General features: G+C 40.3%; 1 protein-coding gene across 5 annotated transcripts in view; it reads right to left on the bottom strand.

The window, feature by feature from the left end:
• col11a2 (collagen, type XI, alpha 2) overlaps positions 1 to 20819 on the bottom strand; it is a 50646-nt gene that overhangs the window by 9020 nt on the left and 20807 nt on the right. Inside the window, exons 6-49 of one of the 5 annotated variants that reach the window (XM_038725328.1) lie at positions 19659 to 20819; positions 18181 to 18300; positions 16448 to 16663; positions 15058 to 15111; positions 14715 to 14756; positions 14323 to 14385; positions 14096 to 14170; positions 13691 to 13777; positions 13198 to 13254; positions 13018 to 13071; positions 12776 to 12829; positions 12320 to 12373; positions 11974 to 12027; positions 11791 to 11844; positions 11621 to 11665; positions 10742 to 10795; positions 9784 to 9828; positions 9603 to 9656; positions 9356 to 9400; positions 8181 to 8234; positions 8011 to 8055; positions 7690 to 7743; positions 7475 to 7519; positions 7088 to 7141; positions 6790 to 6897; positions 6108 to 6161; positions 5950 to 6003; positions 5674 to 5718; positions 5132 to 5185; positions 4237 to 4281; positions 4051 to 4104; positions 3827 to 3880; positions 2963 to 3016; positions 2596 to 2793; positions 2352 to 2405; positions 1982 to 2089; positions 1783 to 1890; positions 1519 to 1572; positions 1303 to 1356; positions 802 to 909; positions 597 to 650; positions 461 to 514; positions 232 to 285; positions 70 to 123 (exon numbers count right to left, since the gene is read on the bottom strand). In XM_038725328.1, coding sequence (XP_038581256.1) covers positions 70 to 123; positions 232 to 285; positions 461 to 514; positions 597 to 650; positions 802 to 909; positions 1303 to 1356; positions 1519 to 1572; positions 1783 to 1890; positions 1982 to 2089; positions 2352 to 2405; positions 2596 to 2793; positions 2963 to 3016; positions 3827 to 3880; positions 4051 to 4104; positions 4237 to 4281; positions 5132 to 5185; positions 5674 to 5718; positions 5950 to 6003; positions 6108 to 6161; positions 6790 to 6897; positions 7088 to 7141; positions 7475 to 7519; positions 7690 to 7743; positions 8011 to 8055; positions 8181 to 8234; positions 9356 to 9400; positions 9603 to 9656; positions 9784 to 9828; positions 10742 to 10795; positions 11621 to 11665; positions 11791 to 11844; positions 11974 to 12027; positions 12320 to 12373; positions 12776 to 12829; positions 13018 to 13071; positions 13198 to 13254; positions 13691 to 13777; positions 14096 to 14170; positions 14323 to 14385; positions 14715 to 14756; positions 15058 to 15111; positions 16448 to 16663; positions 18181 to 18300; positions 19659 to 20819 — 4062 coding nt within the window. The remainder of the gene's footprint in view (positions 1 to 69; positions 124 to 231; positions 286 to 460; positions 515 to 596; positions 651 to 801; positions 910 to 1302; positions 1357 to 1518; positions 1573 to 1782; positions 1891 to 1981; positions 2090 to 2351; positions 2406 to 2595; positions 2794 to 2962; positions 3017 to 3826; positions 3881 to 4050; positions 4105 to 4236; positions 4282 to 5131; positions 5186 to 5673; positions 5719 to 5949; positions 6004 to 6107; positions 6162 to 6789; positions 6898 to 7087; positions 7142 to 7474; positions 7520 to 7689; positions 7744 to 8010; positions 8056 to 8180; positions 8235 to 9355; positions 9401 to 9602; positions 9657 to 9783; positions 9829 to 10741; positions 10796 to 11620; positions 11666 to 11790; positions 11845 to 11973; positions 12028 to 12319; positions 12374 to 12775; positions 12830 to 13017; positions 13072 to 13197; positions 13255 to 13690; positions 13778 to 14095; positions 14171 to 14322; positions 14386 to 14714; positions 14757 to 15057; positions 15112 to 16447; positions 16664 to 18180; positions 18301 to 19658) is intronic. The other 4 variants (XM_038725329.1, XM_038725330.1, XM_038725331.1 and 1 more) reach the window with 4 other exon arrangements.

Raw genomic sequence — 20819 nt, 5'->3', positions numbered from 1 at the left:
ACCAGTCTGTAAAGGCACAACGTCCTGATATCTCAACCCACAACGTGTTAGAGAGAGTCAGACGCTCACCTTCTTTCCAGGCTCCCCTCCGATTCCAGGTGGTCCGCCCTCACCGGGCTCACCCTGTGGAGCGAACAGTATAACTTTTAGTTTTTTTTTTTGTTTTCTTTGGACACCATCATACTCAAAATATTGCTTCAATGTTGGCAAAAACAATCGTTATCTTTGCACCTTCTCTCCAATAGGTCCAGGATTACCTATACCTCCTGGAGGACCTTGAGGACCCTGAAAAACACACACAAAAACAATTCAGACAAAAAGAAAAAAGTTATTATCAGCACGCTTTTACTTACCTACCTAACAGTCCATGTTGCAGTAGTACAGTAACAGCTATTTGTGGTGTAACCCATGTAATTTACATATTGTGGTTATTTTAAAAATAATAGCTGTGGACACTCACATCAGCACCGTTAGGTCCAGCAGGGCCACGGGGTCCTGGGGGGCCTGGAGGACCCTGGAAACATAAACAGACTCAGGCTTTTATCATCATTTATGATTTCATAAAATAAGTCACTGAAGTAAAAACTGAAACTCACCAGAGGACCGACATCTCCCGTCTCTCCCTTCTCACCTGGTGGTCCCGGCAATCCCTGCAGGAGGGAGGTGAAAGTTACACAAATAATTAGTTTAGCACTTACACTTAAGCACTTAGCACAAAAGTGTAGCTCAAAACTATATCTAAATAACTAAAATAAAGATTTAACAGTGAATCTGAAGTGACTATTGTGGCTTTTCTTTTACCTGCAGTCCGATGGGTCCTGGGGCTCCTGGGAATCCTCGAGTTCCTTCATCACCTTTAGCTCCAAAAGGCCCCTGCTGGCCCCTCAGTCCAAGCTCTCCATCAGCACCCTGCACCACAGAAGAAGAAAAACCGAAATAAAGTCATAAGATAATTTACTCATGGTTGAATTTTCAATGTCTGAGCGTCTCATCTTTACAGTAATAATCGGTGTAGTGTTTGTGTAATTAAATTTCCATTTTGCTCATAATATTGCTAGCTCCTGTATCATACAACACAATTGTGGTTTTCTTAGGAACATTATCTGCCTCTTACGTCTTTTATAACCTGCTTTGTTAGTAAGAAGGACTGAGTTTGTAGTGACTAGACATATCTGGACAGGAATACACACAAACTCAACTAGCACCAAATGAAATCAAACTTTCATAAAATCGGGAACAAGTACAACCAATGGGCTGCAAACTGTCTGATTCTGTTTTCAAAGAGTTAAAGTTTGTACTTACAGCAGGACCAGGCTGACCGACAGGACCCATTGGCCCGGGTGGACCAGGAGGACCCTGCCAACAAACAAAAAACAAGCATATTAACAATAAACAAGACAACAAAACGGCAGAGAAACGGCAGAGAAACAGCATCGTTGGACAATTTTCACTCACACAAGTTAAATTCTGATAATTTCTAAGCAGATATAAATTTTAATCTGAGTCAGCATCACTCACATGCTCTCCTTTAGCTCCCTTGGCGCCCTTCTGACCGTGCTCTCCAACCTCACCCTGCATTGACAAACAAACATGACGTTACAGCAAAGACACGTTTGAAACAAAGCTTTTAAATAAATGACCGTCACCCCTGACAAAAGCAGGGAGGATGCTCAACTCCATAACCATATTTCACCGTACTAGACTTTATGACACATTATTCTGGATGATTTTTAAAGGGACGTGTTGGTGTGAAGACTTTAAGAGACTTTAAGAGTTACTGGCCTTGTCTCCGTCCTCTCCAGGTACTCCAGGTGATCCGGCAGGGCCAGGTAGACCCACGGGACCCTGCACGCCATCACGACCTGCCGGGCCAATAGGGCCTTTCTCGCCCTTAAGAAGAGAATTAATAGTTTATATTTTGTCTTTGACAGGATGGACAATGCACTACTGCAGATTTGACAAAATTCTCCAGAATACTCACAGGAACTCCCTTCTCTCCAGCGGGCCCAGGAGGCCCCTGAGGGCCCGGTCTGCCAGGAGGTCCAACAGGTCCAGCAGTACCAGCTTGTCCCCTCTCACCAGGAGACCCCTAGAAAGGTACAAAACATAAAGATAGTACCGATTACAACAGGTATTCATTAATTAATGCTTGATTCTTAAGTTCAATGGATTGAAATATACTATTATTACAGAATGAAACAATTTCATAATCACATCCTATAATGAAATATTCAGATGTTTGAAATATTAAAACCCACAAAGTGAACTGTAGCCAGATACAAATGTAGATGTATTTTTTCTTTCCATAAATTGAGTAAATTGAGTTAGGGTGCTAAGAAAATGAAACGTACAGCAGGTCCAGGAGGTCCGGCAGGTCCTTCACTTCCCTTCAGTCCTCCACCTCCCTGGAAGAAAAAGGCAAGAAGGGATTAATCAATAAACCTTCAGCTCAGATCTTTTTATTACTTTTATCCAAAGGTAAATCTACTGCGATCAAAGGGATCAATATAAGCTTAAAAATGGTGTCTTAAAACAACTGGCAGCTAACAGTATCTGCCTGGTGATCTATGCAGTAAATCTCTTGGTCGTACTCACAGGGGTTCCAGGCAGTCCTCTCTCTCCAGGGAAGCCTCTCAATCCTGGGGGCCCATCTTTGCCGGGGCCTCCGGGGGGTCCAGGGTCTCCCTTGGTGCCCTCTTTCCCTGAGGGACCAGAAAGTCCCTGCTCTCCAGGAGGACCTGGGGGTCCGGGGTGGCCGCGCTCGCCCATGGGGCCGGTTTCTCCTGATGGACCCTGAGAGGAGGGAGACGGAGAGGGCAAGAAGATGTTGGGAGAGGAAATAAAGTGCCAAGAAGGTAAGAGGGGACAGAGGGGGGCAGATAATTGAAAAGAGTGTTTGTTGTTATTAAAACTCATGTGATCAGTATTGAGAACATTATGTACTATCTTGAGGAAAACTCACCTGAGGTCCAACGACTCCGGGAGGCCCAGGTGGACCCATTTTACCTTGGAAACCCTGGAGGGGAGAAATTCAGTTAACAAGAAATCTTCAAAATACTGAACCTTGTTCATGCTGATGCATCATAATGTGTGTTATCCAGACAAACTCAGCTCTCTATCCCAATCTGAGCTTCATGAATACAGAGTAAGTGAAAAAGAAACAACTGTTGATGCGCGGATAGAAAATAATGATCCAGTCTGTAGTACATGACACAATAATGTGAACAGCTGGTTTAAGGGTCACAGCTGGAGAGGGAACAAGGCCAGAAATAAATCCAACCATTCCTGTGCAGATCAACTTTACTGATAACTTCACTAATACTCAGTTTACTCAGTCATAAATAAATCTTCGAGTGAACAGTGCTAATAGTGGCTCCTTCATCTTCACTAACCACATGATCAGCAAAAGCTGTACACTTTTAAGGTTTACTGTAGATACAATAGATATTTAAAGAAGGCTCGTTTAGGTACATAACTGGGGTAAACTAAGATTGAACCAACTACGACTGATGTCTCTTTTAATCCAGCCCACCTCCAAAAAGGTGTCAACAAATTATTTCTGATTTATAAAATCAACAGAAAATTGTGTAAATTTTTCATATATTTTTTCCACAGTATAAAAAGGTACTGGTGACTCAATTAATAAAAATAAATAAACTCCCACTCTGTCTGTTCCACTCCTGTTATATTTACTAAGTTATGATATTTTGGTCTCTTCGACCTTCATCAGGTTTGTTTTTTGAGTGCATGCATCCTAAAAGAAAGCCATGACTTGATTCAGGGTAAAAGTCTTAATATCATTGAACCAGTAAAAAATACAACTTACAACTTCTCCTCTCTGCCCAGGGTGTCCAGGCAGCCCGTCTTTTCCTGGTGGTCCCTGCCAGGAAACATTAATCAACCATCATATATGAATTAAATCCCTAACTCCCTACAAGAGGGAACATCAAACCAAAACCAAGACCATGTAGGAACAATGTACAACAATTTGCTAATGAAGTGAATATATACAGTATCAACAATCAGTCTGATATCAAAACATTTTCTTACAGGAGGTCCCTTCGGTCCGGGGAAACCATTGGCTCCCTGAGGCCCGGGCAATCCCTGGTGAGACAACATAACATATGGTAATGAGAACATACAAGAATACCCAGTAGAGCCATTCAGTGTATGTGAGCTCTGACAACGTGCAACCCAGCAGGACATGCTTTCCTGTAATGGAAATTAAGCACTCACCCTCTCTCCAAGAGGACCAGGAGGACCATCACTTCCTGAAGTTCCCTAACAGGCAACAATAAATAAACAACAACAACACAGTCAATGATAAATGTTTTGGATCACAAGTTATTGTTCTTTAATATTTCTTGCTCCTTGGGATGGATTTCACTCTAATTTTGATGCAAAGATCTAAAGCAAAATATGAATGAATCAATAGGAGAGGATGGAGGATGATCCAATAGGAAATCATTTTGTCTGAAATATCAAAATACTGTGTATATATATATCTAACGATATATGCTGGCTTGTTGATGTAAATCGATAGCAGAGTCTATCGAGTCGCTCTTCCCTATCGAAAAATGCTACCTTATGTGTTCCCTTTTCCAGTCCCATAAAGTTATAACTCTCACAGTATTATGACATCTTCTGTTTTTCGATTATTATAACATCATTTCAGGGGTTGTGTATCCTGATAGACTAATACAAATAATACTTCCACTACAGAGTCATTTTATATTGCACCACTACTCAGTCCATGTGTACTGAAGGAGGTAAGGAGCAAGTTGAAATACTATATTATGCCATTTTTATTTAAGATATCAGCGGTAGCGTATTCTGCTAGACTAATAATGATTTATTTTTTGATATTGCTGACGATCAGCCACTGTCTCGACGGCATGCCCAACAGCAAGGTTGCACATATTTACGTGCGTGGAAACAGACCACGCTTGTGGGTCACACACATGCGCTTTGAAGATTTGGTTTCATCAGTAGGAATATTTAATAATAACGACAGATATCATAACAATGACAAAACATGACCATCAACAACAATAATAATCATCAAAATCGTAATACTGGCACTTGCAAAGCTCCTCAGTACAATCTGGATAGATTCGCTGTGCAGACAAACCTTCGCTCCGGGTTTCCCGGTCGAGCCCCTCGGTCCTCTCTGCCCTCTGGGGCCCTGATGGACACGAACAGTTAGCACAATTAGCAAAAAGCCTTCATTTGTCAGAAACAATGCAAAAATGATGCTATCTGTGATATCGGTGGTGTTAAATGAGTTTTAAATCAGAGCTTAAAGAATCATAACAACACCGCATGAAAATGTTTAACTTCACACCTTGCTGCAGTGAAGTACACAGGACCATGTGACAGCACTGTTGGTTGTGGTTACAGGTGCAACAAAGCACATTTCTGACCACAACCAACTTGTAAGTGTGAAACATGCTTTAAAAAACATGCTTTAAGCTTTCTACCAGAGAGGGCAGTAAAACTCTGCTTTTCCCCCTGGTGCTAAGTTACTCTTTAATACCATGAGCAGACAAAACAGTTTTTGCCCATCTGTGCTCAACAGCTTGGGTGCAACAAAGGTGAAACACCATCATCGTCTGAGAAGAAAAGCTTTTACAAACTGTCTAAAAGGATGAATGAATAAATGTGAAATGGTACCGTTGGTCCTCTTTGTCCTCTTGGCCCTAATTTGCCACTAAGACCCTGAAAAAACAAACAAACAATTGCAGACTTGTAAGACAGAAGTGAACAGCACATCACTGACTTTATAACTTAATCTACAGAATCTTTCAGTCTAGCTTTTCTGTGTAGAGATAATTAACCAGCTACATCAGTCCATCTCACTTGATCACTTCTTTAATCACGCATTATTTACAGCTTTAAGGAGCTGAATAGTCTGACTTGAGACAGAAAATCTTCCGCAGATCGACTTACCCTTGTTCCTTTCTCGCCATTTGAGCCAGGGAATCCGGGGAATCCAAGAGATCCCTAAAAACATCAGCACAGTTTCTCACCATACAGAGACCTAATGATCACTAGATGAATAAATGAGTCAGAGAGGATGATAAATGCTGTATGTGTGTTTCTCTTACCTTGGGTCCTTGTCTTCCAGGATATCCAGGAAGTCCAGGTACTCCAAGTTTACCCTGAAATCACATGGTGATGTCATTAAACATAATCCCTTAACTTGAATGGGTCATAACATCTGTAACTGTGTTTAAGTATTACCAACTTGCTAGACAAGAAATTGTATTACAAGCCGGTGATGATTTGTTCAAATTCAGAAATATTTGCCATAATATGAAGGGTAAATGAGAATTAGCTGATATTGTGCTCAGGTGTGCTACAGTCATATTAACATGGAATAAAATGTGTGGCAAAATGTCTCAGAGAAACTCAAATGTTTAGACACACTCACACAAAAATACAACAGAAAATAATGACACTTGTATGAAAATGAGATGTTTCATTAAGATATGTGTGATATAATTACAAAACACTGTAAATGTCATGTTTAAATATCACGTTCCACTCAAGTCCGTGTACAACCACAAGAGGGCAGCATAATGATATTTCCTGCCTAATGTATCCTCAGAGAGGAGGCCTTAAGAAAGTGAAAAATATCAGCATTTGCAAAGTAAAAACCTAAAATCCAGTTTCAGAAGACTTTGATGAATAATACATAAAGAATGAAATTATGGAAGAATACTAGTAACCTATCTCATGTTACTAAGACACAGTCATGTAATCTTGTCCTGATTGAACAGGTTGTACCTTCTCTCCAACTAGTCCAATTGGTCCGATCTCACCAGGGGGTCCGACGCGACCCTTTGGCCCCTCTGGACCGTCCTCTCCTCTGGGCCCTGATACTCCAAGCTCACCCTGTGAGCAGTACAAAGCAAAACCATCACAATAAATCATCGCAAATATCTCTATAGAGTAAGAACTGTGAAAATATGATAAAGATATAAAATAACAATGAATAAATTAATCAGTCAATCAATTATTGATTCATCCATTAATCATTCTATTAATGAACTGATCAACCCACCAGTTGCTCCGTCTATCTTACCCTCTCTCCCTTGACACCAAAGTCTCCCTTAATTCCAGGGAAACCATCTTCTCCCTAGAAACACGAGCAAACAAACATACAGTCAGCAAAAGATATCAACCTTGTTTTTTTATTTGGTTTTAATGTTGACAGAAAAAAGGCATATACATGTACAGAAATACAACATACACACCTTCACTACCCTAACCTTGTTTGTTATTTAAACTCAAAATGAGACAAAGACCTGTCCTGCTTTTTCTAACCTTCTGCTATTGTGAGTAACTGTTGTATGTGAACTAATAATGTACATATTATCCTTTCTTTACTATGTAATTGTGATTTAAGAGAGCGTATTTCTTGAGTGAGTGATGTATATTCAGAAGTATTAAACTGTAATGAATCTCTTACCTTCTCTCCCTTGTGGCCCTTCAGCCCACGGATTCCTTGACTTCCCTGCAAATACAGCATCACATAATCAATACAGCGATCTCCTAAGAAATATTTAGGTCCACTGTTGGTTTTGTTTATTTGCACATGCAAAGGAAAAGGCCATTTAGACTGTGCAAACTGAGCTCACAATCAAAAAACCTGTTTGTTGATTTCACAAGACGAACTGTACTGACCTTGACGCCACGAGGGCCAGGATAGCCGATTCCTCCCTGGGGACCGTTGGGACCCTGGAGAAGGTCAAAGAAAGAAGAACAAGTTTAAAACACAATAAATAGCTTTAAGTAAATATGTTTGGTCATTTTCCATGCACAATTACAACCACAAAGACATACTTAAAGTAACTGTTCCAACAAATTTGTTAATAATGTTAATGTGCATTTGATCAAACTCTTTCAGATGTGATTATTCTGTTATGGGTCTTATTCAGTTGGTGAACTGAGTTTGTGAGATGGAAGGGATGTGGTATGATGGGGTTATTCATGACAGACACCCACCTGGTTTCCTTTGGTGCCAGGAGGCCCCTCCTTTCCTGGGTGACCCTGACAAGGGGAGACAGAGAGTTCAAGCCTCATGAAGGACACCCAGTGTTGGTGGATTAAACTTACTTCACTTTTAATTAGAGAAACAAAGAAAAAACGAGAGAAAAAACGAGAGACAAACATACAGGAGGGCCGTCAGCTCCAGGCATTCCTGGCAGACCTGGTTTTCCTGTGGGACCCTGGTGGAGGAGACAGGGTGGTCGTGAGTGATAGTCCAGAGGGTGGTGGTATTTCACCTTAAACCTTTTGGTTACTGCCATTAAACATCATTAGAAGAACAACATGCTAAAAACCGTGTAGCTACAAAGCTGAAAGGATTCACCCACTAACAACAACACATGGACGACACTCAGGTCTGATTCTCCCGCACACAGAACTATAACTAAACGGTTGCGCTGATCAGGGGTCAGATACATGCTACAATTACATGATCAAGATTGTTTTAATCGCCGGAGCCGCTTTCTTTCTGTGACAGACAGAAGGATGTGTAATTTCAGTGTAATTGCGGAGGTACTTCAGCTGCCATTTTCACAGGGGCAGTGTTAAAAAGTGAGTTTTAGAGGTGCTGGTAGGTGGATTTGTTTATCTTTGGACAGAGTGGGTTGTATTCCCGTTTCCAGTGTTTATGCTCAACTAAGCTAAGCTAATAAGACGCTGCGCAGTAGCTTCATATTTAACAGACAGATAGAATGAGCGGTATCACTATTCACATGTGACTATCATACAAGAAAGCAAATTCATGTTTTGAGTAAAACTGCAACTGCACACAATAAAAGGTTGATTATATAACATATTTGTCAATTTATATTGAAAATAACAAAATGACTTATTATATTATTATAATATTGCCATTAGATTATAGAAAATGAAATATGTGACTTTCTCATGTACCAATAACTGTTAAAAAATACCACAACCAATATAACAATCACAATTTTTCGAAGAAGTCTCTCCCAAACTTATTTCATACTGGTCACTTTTGTAATAAGCTTCTGCATTATGTGTCACTCCAATATAATGTCTTTTTAAAAATACAACAAATACAACAAATTGGGGATGCAGAATGCTCCAAACGCTGTTTCACCAAAATAATGGATATCCAGAACACCTCAAAGGGCTTCCTCCTACATATCTCCTTCAGGAATGAAGATTAATTAGTAAAGTCAAATCAATAAGTTCAGCCTGGTCTATTCTATTGTATAACCGTTGCATGCTGAAATTATTTCCCTTAACAAGTTAACTTCCAGTATCTTGTGGTACTTTAAATGCGGAGTAACTTTATATATTATTGGTATCTTACTTTCTCTCCAGGGGGTCCGAGGGCCCCCTGAGGTCCTGGCATTCCCTGCAAAAAATAAATAAACAAACACATGAGACATATGATCAATGTATGGAATAGACACACACACAACATTTGAGTTTTCTTTTATTTGTGTTGCCATGTGTATGGACGTCTATGCTCTTTAGCACATAAATACTAAGTGAAATAACTTAATATATAGTATGTAGTATAGTATGGGATACTGGCGAGCTGTCCTCTGTCTCACCTGAGTTCCTGGAGTTCCCTGCTGACCTGGAGGTCCTGGCTCACCTTGCGGACCCTTAGAGACAGAAATAGAAGAAAGTGATGACAAATGCAAAGTAAACAGCAGGTCAGAGTGAAAGACAGATGATGAACAGAGACTTATATCACAGAATTACTCAAAAGACAAGTTTTGTGACACTAACCAAGTTTCCCTTGGGGCCGTGGGGCCCGTCATTTCCTCGTACACCCTGAGATAAAGAGAGAAGAAACAGAAAAAACTAAATGAAATTCTGAACAAAACTGATGTAAGCCATTCACAGAATGGATAACAATGCAAACACAGATGCACATACAAACAACTGACTCATTAAGGTAAAGGCTTCTATCCAAAGATTTTTTTAAGACTGCAGTGGGATCTGAAAGTATCCTTGCCAGTGACTCGCTCAGTGACACTCACATTAAATCATAGATTGAGGTGATGATGCTAGTGTGTGTCTTTGATTTGCACCTAAACACTGCTGCTTGAAGGGGAACAGAGTAAGTAGTAGTATAAAGCCTTTTTGTCTGATTAAGTCCATCAAGTGATGTCACTTTATGGACTAAACATTTGAGTGTGAAAGAAAAAAACATCTGGGGGTGTGGAGTTAGAAATAAGTGATGTTACTGAACCTCTGTAGTCAGTTCATGCTAGCTTGAGGTTAGCAGCTAATGCTAAATTAGCCGTTATCGTCAACTAAACTGCCGTAGGTTGACTTGCATTATGGGTAATGTAGGTGCCAGGTTTTGAGAAGGAAGAAGAATGCGTGGAGTAAAAAAGATGATATCTCTGATTCTGCTGTTGTAAGAGTGCTAAATCTGGGTAGATCTTTTTTAAGATCAACCACTCAACCACTTTAGTACATAATGTGTACTGAGCGTCAAATGGATAGTTGGGACTTGGCTGCCTACATCCTGGGTGAAACAGGGTGTCTTGGTATTGTTCTGAGGTGATTGTGGGAAGATTACATGTTCATATTTAGATTACTGGATATCCCCGTCTTTATATCTGGTCACAGGGAGTTGTTTCAGGAGGTGCTGCGGGTGTTCAGTGGTCACAGAGGGATAAAACAATGCAGCTAAAATAACAGCAGCGAAATGTGGTTTGAAATTGTTTTTACTCACAGGAGGTCCAGGGATTCCAGGAGGACCTTTAGGTCCGAGCAAACCACGAGGTCCCTAAAGATACACACACACACACACAGAGGCAAGACAAGATCAGTCAGTAATCAAAGCTGTAAATTAAAAGAGCCTTACAAATTAAATTGTAGAATAAATTATAATGTAGAAGTTCGACAACAGCAATATTATCATCAGGACAAACTGACAGATGAATAGTTGTAAAATACAGATTTTTATACTGTAATGATTGTTACAGTTTGTTGAGAAATATTTCTAATAAACTATATGGACTGATTCCAATATTTTGGTAGATGGCACACCTCTTTTTCAAAAATAATATTTGTTTTGAAGGAAATTAATTTCTAACTGCTGTGATATAAAAACAAAGGGTTAAAATGGGCGGAGGAAAATTACTAAAACAAACTATAATTGGCTTCAACGTAATAAGATAAATCCAAGTAATTTCTTCCTCGTTTGCGGGATACGCGAGATATATATATATATATATATATATATATATATATATATTCAGTGCTGTTCATACTGTCATATTCTAGATACTTTTTTGATAGACATCCATTTCTTGCAAGTTATTACATTTTCCTCACATGTGTTGGTAATTTTTTGGACCATACGCCTGTGATCCTGACAGCACTTGGCTGCATCGTCTACCTGTCCATCACTGCCCCAATTATCTCTGGTATTATTGCCACGGTGAGAAACAGCAGGTGTGAAGGTAACATTAGTGATACAGATCAAGGATACACAGAGATGTATTTTGGGAGGTTTCTAACAGAGATAGAGGGGTGCATATACAGCATACAATCGGGAGAGACAAGAGGGACAGATTTAAATCAGCTGTGTTGTTGTGGAAACACTCACTGGTTCACCTGGGAGACCTCTGGGTCCAATGTCTCCGTCGTCTCCCTGAAAACACACACAGAAACAGGCACGGAAAGAGGCTGATTATTAACAGCTATGGAGTGACAGAATAACAGATGTTTTGAGTAGCGCCTGGAACCATTTCAAATTCTTTTCTCATATCTCCGTACCCTCTCTCCGTCTTCTCCTTGACTTCCTGGGGGTCCCATTGCTCCGGTGTCACCCTGAGGAGACGAAAGAGTGGAGGAGTGAGGAAGATTTTTTACTGCCACAACTACCACTGTACTAATATTTTAGTTATACATTGTGAGAAGTGTTTGTGACATTTTGATAGCGATTTGCTTTTGACTCACCCTGTGTCCTTTGTCACCAGGCAAACCAGGAAGGCCATCAAAGCCACGGTCACCCTGAAAGAGACACGCAGATATTACTGTATTGTAGAAGATGGCTTGATCACACTCATGTGTAGCCTACCGTGTTACACGTTGATCTAGTATCTAAGGACTGGTGGGATATTTGTTTAATTTAAGTTACTGTCTGTATGAATTTGCTGTCAAATGACACCGGTATTACATTTTTCATATAGGGTGATCAGTTCCAGGACTTTTAAAATGCCAGCCATATGACTGGTTCAGCTACTACTGGTTCAGAGTTAATTTTGATGACGTCCATAAAGCAATGACACCAGAGAGAAGTTACCTTAGTTCCAGGCTCTCCTGGCATTCCCCTGGCTCCATCAGCTCCAGCACGGCCCTGTTAGGAGTGAAGTACATGATGAAGATGTGCTACTGTACATGAGACACAGTTCTACGCTGGCTAAATACCCATGTTTTGTTGTTGAAAGGGCATGCTGGGCTAAGAGCGAGAGAATTTAAACATGACTATAAGAAAGCTCCAGATATGGGAATGAAAGATTCTTGAAGTGTTGCAGGAGACTTGTGAAGGTGCAGTGGGATAACACATCTGGTTAAAACATTTACATCATTTACTACAGAATATACTACATAGAAGCAATATACTACAGCAGCCCCTAAGCCTTTCTGAGAGGCAACACTTGCGTCCTGAAAAACGTAACAGCTTGTGTACTTTGAGTTAAACAAACAAAAAATAACCACCTTAATAAAAAAGCAATGGCAAGGCATTTTTTATACTCACTCTTCTTCCTGATTTGCCTGGAGGTCCCAACATTCCCTGGGGTCCCCTGGGGCCCTGAAAAATAAATTTGATGTGATACATACTTCTTATAAATCTGAGCTGAGTATACTATAAGTTCAATAATAACGTTCAAAATATTGTACTGTGTAAATACATATTTTGACATACAACTTATTTAAATTAAATGAATTTGATTTTGATGAGAGGTCAGAGATCTGGTTTGTCCCAGTAAGTGTTTTTACCTGAGGACCAGGGTCTCCACCCTCTCCCTTTAGACCAGGACTTCCTGGATTTCCCTGAAACACACAAACATTATCACCATCATCCCCAAAACGTTTTATCCTTTAAAACCCCTTAATGATAAGAAAAGAAAAAAGCTTATAAGAGACATATTATGAGATAAAAAATGACAGATAACATACCAGAGGTCCTGGGCGTCCAGTGAAACCCATTGGGCCGGAAGGTCCTTTCAGAGCCATCTAGAGACAACAACATCTCAGAGTTTATCATTATGGAGGCAAACGGCTACTTGTAAAGTCTCACTCATTATACGTCTCCCTGGATGAAAACATCAGCTAAATGTCTAAAATCAAGATGCTATAAAGTCAGAAAGTTGATGTAACTAGGTTTTCTCTTATATGTTTGTGTTATGTACATGTTATGTCTTTTTTTGCTGTGTATTGTATTTTGTTTTGTGTTTGGTGCTCACTTCAATGAGTAACAGTCTTTTTCAACATCAATAACACAGAAAGTTTACCATATAACATTTACACAAGCATTATTATAGATCTATTTACACAAAGTCCCTCAAAGTCTGTGACAATCTCAGGCAATGGCGAAGCATCAAGACTCTGATATGATCCTTGTGGCCAACTAACTGCACAGTGGAAATGTAAAGTAATAATGATGACTGACCCTGGCCTGAGACAAGATGGCGGCTGCCTGGGCTTCCTGTGCAGAAACGACAGGACCCTTATCTCCTCCACTCTGCCCAAAACGGAACTGCAAACAGAAAAGAAGAAGTATTTAAGCTATGTGAGTGGATACTGTGCCTAATGAATGGTAGGTGGAAACGGTTGTCAAAAAAAAAAAAAGGCAATTACTAAGGCCTAAGGCATTACTTTAAAAATATGTTAGCAGGTCTATAGACTGTAGCTGTGATCAGCAAAGAACCTCCAACAGGTACGTGCACTGAACATACAGAACATCGAACAAAGGCTAATGTTAAATCTTAAAGGTTTCTACAAATATCACTCAGATTTATGACGATTTGGACAGTTTCCACTTCTAATAACGGATTAAAAGTTAGGGGTGACTCACAGGCAGCATGACTGAGGTTCCAGGAGGTCCAGGGACTCCATCAGCTCCAGGCAGACCAGCCCTACCAGGAGGACCCTGCAGGATGGAGAGAGGCAGGGGTGAGCTGGCAGGTTCAAGGAACGAGTGGAAGTGAAATACGCTTCTTTTGCAAAGCGCATCTGCAATGACCATTAATGTCTCAGGATCATCTGAGCACAGATTCACGTCTTCAGGTAAATAAAACTCACCCTCTCGCCAGGGTCACCGACAGACCCAGGAGGTCCAGAAGAGCCGGGGGGGCCAGCAGGACCCTGAAAGAGGTGGGGGGACAAGTGCTTGAGTATTAAAGACTCAATTAGTTGGTCATTTTATGTCAGTGTCAGGTGCAGATTGACTGTAGTGCTGCAGAGGAATATCCTAAACACAACATTCAAAGAATAATGTTAATTGTCCCAACCTTGCAACAGAGAAGTATAATGGCAAAGGTGATACTTAGTGTTGGCAACAAGGAAATTACTACCAAAACATACCAAAAACACTTAAAAGTTCAGAGAACAATGGTAATAATCTAGAAGAGCCAACAACAGGAGTATTGCTATAATATTTAGTAAGTAAAATGTCTTTTGGATCATTTACTTACAGCAGGTCCCTCAGGGCCTGGAGGTCCTTCAATCAGCATACCCTGCAAAAGTGAAAATACACATCATTACTTCATTCATCAGACTCCTCTGGTTTTGTGAGATAAATTTAGTTTGTTTGTAATGTAGCTGCATTTAAGGTTAAATAACTTTCAGTATTTAAAATTTGGACTGAAATATTCACTAATGAAAAAAATCTGTTTATATAACAGACAGAAACGAGTTGAACGGGAAGTTGACAGCTGGTCAGCAGGTCACAGACATTTATAGTGGTTCATTGACACCAGTTTAAACAAACATGGAACCTGCTCAGGTAAATCTGCTTAGAGACAATTAGTAACTCACAGGCTCCAAGACAGCGGGTTCTCCCTTCTCTCCTTTCTGGCCTCTGATGCCAGCCTGAGGAAAACACACATGTAGCCAACAACACAGCACGGTCAGTATAGAGGCACTCACACACACCCACCAAAAATAATAAAAGATGCTGAAAGAATGAATACGACAGACCACAGTGTCTCACATAAAGACGATCACATTTGTTTGCCATATTATATGAAACACTATAACGCCAGTGTAGAAAATAAAGGACAAAATTAAAACATGTTTTTTTTTTGTTTTGATAAAAGCATATTCTTTCCTCCAAATATTGATGATTCAATGGTTCTCCAAAGCGCTGGTCCATTACATGTAAAATGTTTACATAGATACAGAGACTTATCTGGGCTTAGCAGCTCTAAATTAAGCCATACACTGAGATAAATGGCATTCAAGACAAAAGATGCAGCAATTGGTTACTGCACTTCCAAATGCCTCTTTATGTAGTGTATGTAATAGTTCAATATACTATTTATGTCTATCAGGATCCCTAATAGCTTCTACCATGGTAACAGCTATTCATCCTGGGGTCCTGAGCTGCTCACTATTCACCGTACAGAACAAAACCATTTTCAACCAGTGGTTTGAGGACTAGTTCTTGGTCCTTGAAGTATTTGAAATGCATTCAAACACACGTTTCTCTGTGATTGATTGAGCTTGCCTGACATACAATTTAATCAGTGAATAGACCTTTCTTGCATGGTGGCCATTCTGAAATGTACCATTTTCACACTTTAGCTGGGAAACTACAATGGTGCTTTACCATTAGATAAAAAACCAAATGAATTACGGGCCAGGGTTGAGGGTAAGATTCTGAGAAATCTTTTTTCCGTGAAGTTTCTTTTTTCCGTGAAGTTTTTCTGTTTGAGTTTTTCTCTTAAATAATACCCTCCTCCGGTTTGTTTTATACCTACAATGGGCTCTAATACGGTGTAGTGATACATAAAATGAATTTAAGGGTAGACTGATGGTTCATTTTTAAGGTCAAGTCTAAATAGGTAACTATTCTCACAGTTTATCTAAACTGATTTTTATCACTTTTAGGTGTATCTGAAGTTCACACTTATCTGTTAAAGTGAAGGTAATTATGGTTACATTCTCTCTCCAGTCTTTATTGTACAGCTTTCTGCAGTACCAAGTGTGTTCAAATTGGCCACCATAGGGAAGAAGGTCAATCGGTCCCACAATGGGAAATAACTAAACACACATTATAAAGTATGTCTCTCCATCATCGACTTTGAGAGATGGCAAACTCAAACAAGTCATTTGAGAGGACACTGAATACAATTTGACAAAGACTAGGATTCAGAGTTGGTTGAAACTGATTTTGTTTGTTTGCCTTGGAAGCAAAACGACTTACGCCTCCCTCCTCTGTCACGGCGGACAGGGCGGGGCCCATGTTGGCATCGCCGTCTCCCGTCTCCTGTAATGGCTCATTGTAGTCCCTGTAGGAATAGTCGTATTCCTTAAGGCCAACGTCCCCAGTTACATACTCCTCGGTGAAGACCTCCTCGTCTACACCGCCTGTCTTGGTGGCATCTACCTCTTCTCCCACCAGCACTGGCTCCACCTGTGACTGGGTTGGGTTTATCAGAGCCGCAACGGGATAGATAGAGGGGCAAGAGAGGATGAATCAAGCAAAGGAAGATAAAGATGCAAGAGGGAACAGTGAAAGGAGGAGGGAGAGATACGTATGATGGGGAAATGTTAATAAAGGAAAGAAAAATATAGAAGGAAACAACAGGGGGAGTGGAAGAGGGGGCATATATACAAAGAAGTGAGTCTTACCTCTTGCAAATAAACAGTGACACAGGGACAGAAAAAAGACATCTGGCAGTCTATCAGTCCTCCGTACTGTAACTTCAGTCTGATTTCAGGTGAATTATGGATAAGCAGGTTAATCCTGCAACCTTAAATCTTCTGTTTAGATAGTATGTTTCCACCAAAGCATATCCTCATCAGCGTGTGTGTCATGACCTGTAACCAATTGATTTCTCCAAATTTGCTTCAAAATAGTATCTGACATAGTAACAGTTTGGTTTAAAAAAGAGAGAGAAAGACACTTTTATTGTTAAGGTCATGCTTGGATAACTCCTAAACACACAGAACTGATATGAAGCACTTTGTGAAAACACGTTGCTGATACGTGATGTGCTATGCAAAGCAAAAACTATGTTATTTTCTATTTTACTTACCATGGGTGTTTAAAAAACAAATATAAATCCAGTGGAATTATGCTGTACTTGCATAAAAAGGTACAAATAATTTAAAAGGTGAATACATCTGAAACACAACAAATTGTGAATTATGTGTATATTTGTCCCTTAAATATAACATAAATAATTGACACATTTTTCACCAAAACAGTAGCATCAACATTGGAAAACAAAACAAAGTCATCAAAGTCAGCTAATACAGATAAAATGGTAATGATGACAATATGGATTATTGCCAAAATACGTGAACTGTGAGAAACAGATCAGAACTCATTCTCAAAGTCTGATAGTTCAGGGCTGTAAAGTAAGCCACTGTATTCTTTAGTTCAGTTAAGATTTGTCTCTCAAACAAGAATGCATTATATTCATCTCCCTCTGTTGCTGTGGTTAAAACTGCATATCAAATATTCATATGCGGATCCCCTTTATCCACAAGACTTTTGTTCTTATGTCAAGATCACAACCTCGTCAACTGAGGAGCTCGAGATGAGAACAAAACGGGAATCTTGTTGTTAGGGAAAAGGGAAGCCACACAAAAATGTTTGATGATACAAGCAGATGAATGTGGTGCATTCTGTTTTGAAAAAGGTTTTCTCTTATGTCTTGTTACGTGGCATCGGTGCCAACAAAACACTGATGTGTGGTTAGCAAAGTATAGAGAGACACACAGTTATGACTACTCGGTTAAACTACAAAGACTGGGCTCACCACCGTACAGGTTCTACAGTGTCTTCTTCTTTAGGTGATGGAAGTCTCTTTTATTAAGGTGATGATTTATCCTTTTTTTTTTTACTGGAAATTTGGCGTTTAATTTATATAAAGGCTTATTTATTTTGTCGGTCTTGTGTCTCTGATCAGCGTGTCATTTTCTTGTTACCTGTACAGGGACCTCTTCTTGTCCAATCACCTCACCGTCTGGCTGTGGGACCGCCTCCTCATAGTAATAATCAGTCTCTGTAGGGGTGTGGCCAGCCTCGGAATATTCAGTGTCTACATCCTGATTGGTCAAGTTGACAGGAATTTGGGGAGCGGGGAGGAGGTAAGCAGATTTCATTGGAAGAGCGTGGTTAGTTCAAAGTCTGCTTGTAAGTGATGATGAGTTAAAAGAAGAAAATGGAACACATCATAAAATTGCGGTCGCCAGAGGTGAAGTCGTTCTTACTGGCAACTCACATTTTTAAAGATCCATTTTAGAAAAGAAATTACAGGAAGTTTATGAATCTCAATAACTATAAATTTTGCCATTTTAGCAAGATTTAGGGAGTCATTGAGACTTCTTTCCTGAGATTTCTTTGTATTATATTGTCGAACAATTTTTGCTTTTTTAAAGCTCACAAAGCCAAAATTCATGAAAGGGCGACGTCTGCTCTTATTGGAAGTCGGACTGAGAGCCTCTATCCATCCCTTTAGATGAAAACATCAAAACTTGATGCTTTGGGATGTCTAGTTACACCCAAGACCAGAAAACAGAGAGACAACCCCAATAAACGGCCTCACAGAACTTAATTCAATGTAACAGTCAACGTGTGCTATGGATTTTCCAGAACCCACTAATTACCATGAACATCACAATGTCTCTCTACCTTGAAGCATGTCAGCTTCACAGTAGACTACACATTGCATGAAATTTCCCTTTTAATGACAGCAGCTTGCTTTTTAGTTTCTGTGAGGCTGCTTCAATCATATTTGATACAGAATATGGCCAGAGACAGGGAGACAGATGTCAAGAGAAAACACAGGTACTTTAAAAAAACAAAAACAAAGAGAGAGAGAGAGAGAGAGAGAGAGACAGGGGAGATTTGTTGTGTTGCTTGTGTATAGAATGTGACAGTATTTGTGTTTTCTCAGGTTTAGTTTTTGTGCCATAGAAATCCATGCTCATTCATTTGACCGTTAATGATTTCCCCCGAAAAAAAGAAAGAGACGGAGTGCTGGAGTGTATTCAGGTTCTGAGATCCAGTTTCAGCAGCTTGAAGGTAGGAGTATGAAGTGAAGTAAAGAACAATGAAACTGTACAATTAGCCATGCTTCAATGCGCACCGCTGTATCATATCATATGGAGAAGTTGGGGTGATCATGAAATGATCATATGATATATAAACAGAGGACAAGGCATCCAGTTTGGTATGAACCAACTTCCACTCTGAAGACCAGATTGTCCACCATCAAGGATTTACCCCAAAATTTGCACTGGCAGCCACCTGAAGATCAAACTATGCATAAAAATCAAAATATTCAGTTTGACAAAGATTTTGGTGCAGACCCTGGATGGTGGAAAGACCTGGCAACCAGGTGGGACAGATGGGACATACGACTCTGGACATTTCGACCCAAACGAGGGCCCTCCTGTTGTACCTGTTGATAACCGTTGGTCATTTTCTTTGCTGGGACTGTCGTTCCACTCAGTGCAGTCTTGCCAAAGGGTGGGAAAGGTCTGTGCTGGGATTTGACATTTGTGTCCAGCACCAACTTGGATTTCGTGGGTCTTGGGGGAGTGGGCCGGACAGGGGCAGACGTTGGAGCCACTTTCTTTGTGATGGAAACCTTTTCGACCACATTCTTCATAGCTTTGCTCGGAGTTGATTTGACCAGAGGCACTTTGGTGACCACAGTTTTAACTTTGGTGACCTCTTTGACCTCTGCCTGTTTTGTTGCTGGAGCTTTGGTGGCCACAGCCTTTGCGGTTTTTGTAGGTTCAGGTTTAGACGCTTTTGTGGGTTTAGGTGCCTTAGTAGCTTCCACTTTGGTAGCTTTAGTCTTTTCTACTTTAACAACTTTCTCAGTCTTTGCTTTTGTAGTGGTTTCAGTTTTTGCCTGATTTGCTGCACCATTACTAACAGCTTTCTTTTCTACCACAGTAATTACTTTGCCATTCCCATTAGCCTTGGCATCGCCATTGACTTTATTCTCAGCTTTGCCATTAACTTTAACCTCTTTAACCTCGAACGTAGTTTTGCCATTTCCATTAGCTTTCTTCTCTGCTGAAGCTTTGCCGTTGCCATTTCCATTAGCTTTAGACACAATGGTGGCTTTTCCATTTCCATTGGCCTTCTTTTCTGCTGAGGATTTTCCATTTCCATTACCATTGACTTTCTTCTCAGCTACAACCTTGCCATTGCCATTTCCATTGACTTTGGCCTGAGCTGTAGGTTTGGCATCAGCTGTCGGTTTTCCATTGCCATTCGTTTTTGCTACAGCTGCGTTTCCATTGCCATTGCCGTTGGCTTTAGTTGCACTATTTGCTTTCTTCTCAGCAGCTGGTTTACCATTGCCGTTCTTAGCTGGGGCAGCTGTGGATTTAGCTGGTGATGTTGGTTTGATCTTGGACAGGAGACTCTCTCCTACAGTGGACTTTGTTTTGGATGGCTTGGCTGTGGAAGGCTTGGGAGCTTTGGTGGGCTTAGGCGGCTTGACTACAAGTTTGTATGGTCCAGTTTTGGCTGGCTTAGCTGGAGGGGGTTTGGCTTTGACAGGGGTGGATTTAGTGGGAGCTGCTTTTCCATTGACTGCCTTCTT

The sequence above is a fragment of the Micropterus salmoides genome, unplaced genomic scaffold, assembly GCF_014851395.1.
Source record: "Micropterus salmoides isolate LMB-PRFRI ecotype aquatic unplaced genomic scaffold, ASM1485139v1 Ms_hic_scaffold_17, whole genome shotgun sequence".
In the NCBI taxonomy this organism is placed as follows: Eukaryota; Metazoa; Chordata; class Actinopteri; order Centrarchiformes; family Centrarchidae; genus Micropterus; species Micropterus salmoides.
This window is presented reverse-complemented; position numbering and strand designations above follow the sequence as displayed.